Below are 6,000 nucleotides of genomic sequence, written 5' to 3'. Positions count from 1 at the left end.
AATGGAGAGCATGGAATAATCTGTTTTTCAACAGTGCAGAGTTTATTCAAAAGAGAATTCAGTAACGTATTGGGAAGTATTTATTTAATGGTGTTCTTTTTAGACTATTATGGCAAGCCAAATCCAACACAGCCTCTGGAATTTTGAGGCTGAACAAGCCCCAGATGCCCTCATGTTGTGCAGATTATCTGCACAGATTCTGTACTGACACGCTTTGGTGACCAAGGGCTGTCCTTAGCAGGCAGAATTGTGATTCTCTCTTTTCTCTCAGCCCCATTTATTGAGATATCTTAGCAGTAACCAGACACAATGTCTGTGTTCCACAGGCTGTTCTTGGCAGAGATTTGGTTTGGTGCATTTCTCCAGCAAATTTCCCATTTTTTTCAGAGATCTGTGAACTTTTAAAGCAAATGCAGCGGGCAGCTCCCTCTGAGCAGTGTGGCAGCCTCTGTCCTAACTTTGGAGCCCCCTGTAGAAATTTGGATGAGATCTATGCCTTGCAAAAGTCTTTCAAAACTGTTGCATTATTTATTTTTATTCTGCTTCAAGGACAACACTTTTCAAACCAAGAGATGACACAGAGGAGCCCTGGGCTGTATAAATATAGAATCTTTTTTATTTTTTTGGTTAATAGATACAGTACAATTTTTGACTACATAAGAAAGCGTTGTTTTCAGTGCATACATTCTTCAGGCAGACAGGAACATGGCAGACAAACATTCCTTGGTGGTTTGAACATGGCACTTGGTTTATTTCTGTAAGTCCCAAGTTCCTGGCTTTCCCCAGTTTTCCTTCGTTTATTTCTGTAGGTCCCAAGTTTCTGTTTTTTCCCAGTTTTCAGTGGCTGCTTTGACAACTCAAGGTCTAAGGAAAAATGAATTTAGTGCTACCAGGAGAACAGGACAGTGCTCAGTGCATCCCACATTGTTCTCCCTGTCATTTTTGTGGTCCCAGCTGACCCAGGCCAGCAGGTTTTCCATTCTATGTTCACAGAAATGGAAATAACAATGTCAAAGAAACCACCAGTGCTTGGGCTCAGCACCTCCACAGTCCCCTGTACTGCCTGACTCCTGAGAGGCCCAAATCCCAAACTCCTCCCTGAATTTCACTTGTGTAAGATGGTGCTGGTGCTGTGACATTGGCAAAATTCTTTCTGTTCTTTTGTGGGGTAGTAAAAACCCAGGAAAATGGATCTCAATGTTTGGCCATGACATTTCCAGGGAGGAAAAAAAGAATTATTGCTGCCTTTTGGCGGTTTTAATTCACTGTATGATAAAGAAAAACCTCTAGGCTGATCTGTGAGTGTGATTCTGACCCTGAGCAATTCCTGTGTTCAGGGAAACCTGATAATGCTTATCTTGCTCTGTAGCTATTTGCTACAGGAACTGTTTGCAGCAGTTGCTGGTGTGTCCCCTTGGTGCTGGTGGGATTTAGGGATCCTGGAGCCCAGCCCACATCCCCATCCAGATGGAATCTGCAGAGTGAGGCAGGACATGAAGGATAAGTGAGGGGACACATCAGGACCCAGCTGCAGGCTTGCACGGCAGCTGAGATTCCTGCAGGGAGCACAGAGCAAAGCCAGTGACAGGAACCCCTGGGTGCTCTGGGGTGCCCTGGGGTGCCCAGGCAGGTGAGGGAGGGAGGCTTTGTGTCCCTGGGGTGTCAGCAGAGCCCTGCTGTGTGCACCCACAGCACTCAGGGGTTTGTTTGACACCACTACTCAGACTCTGAGTTTTATCTGATTCCCTTGACATCCCAAGCAGATACTTGGGATACACCTTGCTGGGGATCCCCTTCTTGTGGGGAGAACCTTACAGAAACCTCATTGTTTGAGGAAAAGCACTCTGGGAAAGATCACATTCACACAGTCACCAGCCTTCATTTTGCTCCAGACACCAATATTGAAAAATCAGTAGATTAAAAAGCTTCTCCTATTCAGGGAAGGACACAAAAAACTTCCAGACAAACTAATACAAACTAATTTTCCTTGGCTATATATAGAGGGTTTAATGTGAAAATCTCACTTTAGGTTATCTAGTTCAGCCTCTGCAAGCACAGGATAAACAGCAGTGAAATGATCCTACACCTGATCTTAGGGAAAAGGCAGAGCAAAGCAATCCAAGGGGACTGGGAGAGCAAATAACAGGAAACAGATGAAAAATAGAAAAGGGGAGACAGGAGATTGTTACAACACCAGCCTGAACAAGAACATGCAGGTGAAGGCACTTGGACAACTGGTGGGAGGTGATTGTTGGAGAAGAGAAAACAAAATTCCATGGAGAGCTCCAAGTTCCTTGGCCCTGATTCTCTGGGCCTCCAGGAGCACAAAAGCAGGAGGAGTGAGCACCATCAAAGGAACAAAGGTACATGTTAATACAGATCCCACTGAGCTCAGGTTAGAGAAAGCAGCTGGCAGACAGGAGTCGAGTAAGAATCCCTGAGAAGTCTGAAAAAATAATAAACATCACATCATTTAAACAATTTACCCCTTCTGATCCTCTAGCCAATCCACCAGCCTCCAATTAAAACCCAGGCAGTGGGAATCCCTCACCTTTAACACATGCTGCACATGGTGACACCTCCAGGAATGAGATAAACCTGCCAAATTCCTCCAGATTCCTGTTTCCTAACTGAAACTAAATAAATGGAGAAGAAGTGAGAGGCAGAGGCACTCCCAGCCAAGAGAGCTGCTGTGCCATGGCACTATGGGGCACTGTAAACTGGAGCCTGGCCTGCAAGCATTAGTGAAATGTTTAGTACAATACTTAACTCTGTTACATCTGGGTAGTTCTTTCTTTTTGGACTAAAATGTTACAAATTTTACCATATAAATGAAATACTATATTTGTTGCTACAGGGTACACTATATACATCACTGGAAGAAGATAACAATAATTAAATTAAGGGAGGCAAGAGAAGGACAAACAAAATATTAGTAAATAAAATAGAATATGTTCAATAATACTTTTCAGGCAATACTTTTGCTTGTTACATTTACTATAAGGAGGAAAAAAATCTTCCATGAAACAACATTGGAAACAGCTGCCCAAACATCAGTCAGTCCCTTCCATTACTGATGTGCTCAGGGGAGCCCTCAGTGGGGCTGTCAGTGCAACCTGGGCTGTAACCAGCTGGAGCATGGAGCTGTGCCCGTGCCACCACCTCAGGTGGCACAGAAGGGCTGGTGGGTGTCACTGAGAGCCAGAAGGGCTCCCCACATGTGCTCCTGTGCCTCTGCCCTGCAGCTCATCCTGCAGAGAGGGGAAAGGGGAGGCCCCGTGCTCAGCTCCCCCAGCAGAGCAGAGCTTCCCATGCACCTCAAAACACAGAGCACACCTGCAGGTTTGGTTCCTGCATTTCAGAGTTCCTCAGTGAAGGTTTTTCAGCGCTGTTTTCTCATCCTCCAGCCCAAGGTGCAGTGACAAACATCTCCAGCTGAGGCATCAACACAGCAGAGCCACACACAGGCTGCACCTTCTCTTCCTTTGCTCATCAGTCATTTATTTCCACAAGAACTGATTGATTGATCAACCAGCTGATTGATCAGAGCTATAGATAGCTAACAGTGTTTGATGGAAAACCAATCCAGTGAGCTTCCTGGGGCTCATCAGAATTCTTTCCCAGTAGTTTCTTCTCTTCTCTGACCAGCTCTATGTAATACATAGGTACTAAAATACAAAGCAGTGCAAAATGACCATAAAGCAACTAAAGCCCACACCTATCTAGCAGGTGCACTATGAGCAGGGGTTCTGGAGGGACTGCAGGTGATTTCTAAGGGACTCTGAAGTCAAGGAGAAGAAGCAGTGCAGTTCCCCAGAGCCCATCCTTCAGATGCTTGAGAGTTCACAGTTAACATGGGGTGGGTTTGGAGATTTGTTTTCCCCTTTGATAATACCTGAGGCTTGTTTGTGATTCCTTCAGCACAGCCCACTGCAAGCACTCATCCAGAAAACTTCCTTGGCTGCTGTGAGGGCGTGCAGCTGTCTTTGCCAAGGTAACAGCATCATTTTGCAAGGCTTGGATTTCATCCTCCTCTAGTCTGAATCATGAAAAAAAATTCTTTTTCCACTGAAGAAGTCAAATCAAGGGAGAAAAGGAAAGGGTTGTGCAGAGCTTGGAGGAAGCTGTGCAGGGAGTCATTTATAGATCAGTTTGTAACTCAGGAGGTTACAGCCCTCACTGTCAGTGAACATCTTGCTCATCCTGGTTTTTTCTCCTTGCAACCTGGAGACCTTTCCCTTCCTAAATTTTAAAGCCAACTCTGATTGTTACAGAGCACATGAAAGGCTAAGGATGATTTGCTGATTTGTGAGGCTGCTGTGATGATGCACAGGGCACACAGGGCACCTGGGCACACTTGTAACTGTCCCTGCCACCCCCAGCTCTGGGGCAGGGGCAAACCCACTGTCAGTGTCTCACATGGGAGAATTTGTGATCCTTTCAGTCCTGCTGCAACAACAGCTTTGAATTACCCTGAACCAGGAAGGGCTTTGCATTTGATACCAGTATTTACCCTGGCAAGACAGAGAGAACTGTGTGTCACATGGGCTTGCAGCTTAACAGGGAGAGTATCCCCAGGGCCAAACCCTTGGGCACCCCCACAGAATCCAGAGGAAATGCTGTTTTCTGTTTTGTGTGTTGTTTTAGTAAATACTCTGTGTGCAGAAAGGAAACATAAAAATGCTGCTGCCCTGCTGGTGCCTCCAGGGTGTGTGTGAGTTTTTGTGTAACTCTTGTGCTGGTAATGAGAGTTTTCTGCACATTCACACAAAGGTGTGTGTGAGCTGGGAAGTTCTGTTTGAGTTGAGAAGGTTCTTGCTTAAGGCAGTGATTTTGCCTTGCAACCATTACAGAGCATCTCCAGCAAGGTTCCCTATTGCATGTCTGCAGAATAAACTGCTGTTGGAACAAGGGGAGAGCCCAGGGGCTCAGGTTTAACCACACTGTGTGCCCTGCTGCCCAAAGAGGTGACACACGGGCACTACCAGCCTGCTCTGGGCCATGCCATCTTCAGCAGTGTTTCCTCTGGGCAGTGGAAATGACTAAATCCAAATTGCAACCAAAATACCTTGGATTGCAAAATATTTCAGAAATATTTACAGGAGGTGAAATCCCAAGTTAGGAAGGGTGTTTCAGCTTTTCTTCAAGCCCAAAACATTCATGTGGCTGCTGCTGTTTTCAACAGATCCCTTGGAGCACTGGCCTAACCAATCCTGCAGGATGTGTCAGGGCCAGCAGCTTGAATCTTATGTTCCCAACCAGCTTGGCATGGGGTGAAGTGGGGATGCAGGAACCTGTGGGTGTGGCAGTGCCAAGGAACAGCCCCAGCCAGGGGGAGGAGTGGCAGCAGTTCAGGGTTACAGCTCCTGCTATGATTCTGACAGACAGTGTCATTAATTCACTGCAGATCTTGCAACAGGCCTTTAAAGAGAAGAGAGAAGATGCTCTGAAATTGTTTCTAATCCCATCTGAGATGTGCCAGAAGAAACGTGTGAAGCATTACCCCAGCAGAGCTCCCTCCTGTGCCCCCCAGGCTCCCTGGGCACAGCAGAGCCTGGCAGGGCTGAGCTCAGCCCTGGGGCACTGCCTACACCGGGGGGGCTGAGTAGTGCATGACAGAGTTGTAGTCTGGGGGAGGGCTGTGGCACTCCAGGCTGGGCTCCATGGGCAGCAGCACAGAGTCCTCCAGGGGGAACTCCATGGTGTCCTCTTCCACCTGCACTGCTGGCTGGTACTTGACACTGTCGTGGTCAGCCAGGATGGATTCCTTGCTCCTGCTCACAGCTCTCCTCCTGTTGGGACAAACATGGGGATGTAGCCAGCCTGTCTCTGTAACCAATGGTCAAAATGATTTCTTGAAGAAGTAAATACATAAAAAATATCAATTTATCTCTATGGCAATCTGTAAGACAATTTTGCTGACTGGATGAGGGAACTGAGGTATTTTAAATAACTCTGTGTTTTAAAAGTGGATTTAGGAGTAATTCCAGCTCTGCTGCC

The 6,000-nt window shown here is 46.6% G+C and overlaps 1 protein-coding gene across 2 annotated transcripts in view; it reads right to left on the bottom strand.

Moving 5' to 3' along the window:
• Positions 1-591: 591 nt before the first annotated feature.
• Positions 592-6,000, bottom strand: part of LOC135447866 (vascular endothelial growth factor receptor kdr-like) — a 132,329-nt gene continuing 126,920 nt past the window's right edge. For both annotated transcript variants that reach the window (XM_064713032.1, XM_064713033.1), the window contains exon 30: positions 592-5,792. In XM_064713032.1, the coding sequence (XP_064569102.1) occupies positions 5,588-5,792 (205 nt within the window). In that variant the 3' untranslated portion in view covers positions 592-5,587. The remainder of the gene's footprint in view (positions 5,793-6,000) is intronic.

The sequence above is a fragment of the Zonotrichia leucophrys genome, chromosome 4A (assembly GCF_028769735.1).
Source record: "Zonotrichia leucophrys gambelii isolate GWCS_2022_RI chromosome 4A, RI_Zleu_2.0, whole genome shotgun sequence".
Classification (NCBI taxonomy): domain Eukaryota; kingdom Metazoa; phylum Chordata; class Aves; order Passeriformes; family Passerellidae; genus Zonotrichia; species Zonotrichia leucophrys.
This window is presented reverse-complemented; position numbering and strand designations above follow the sequence as displayed.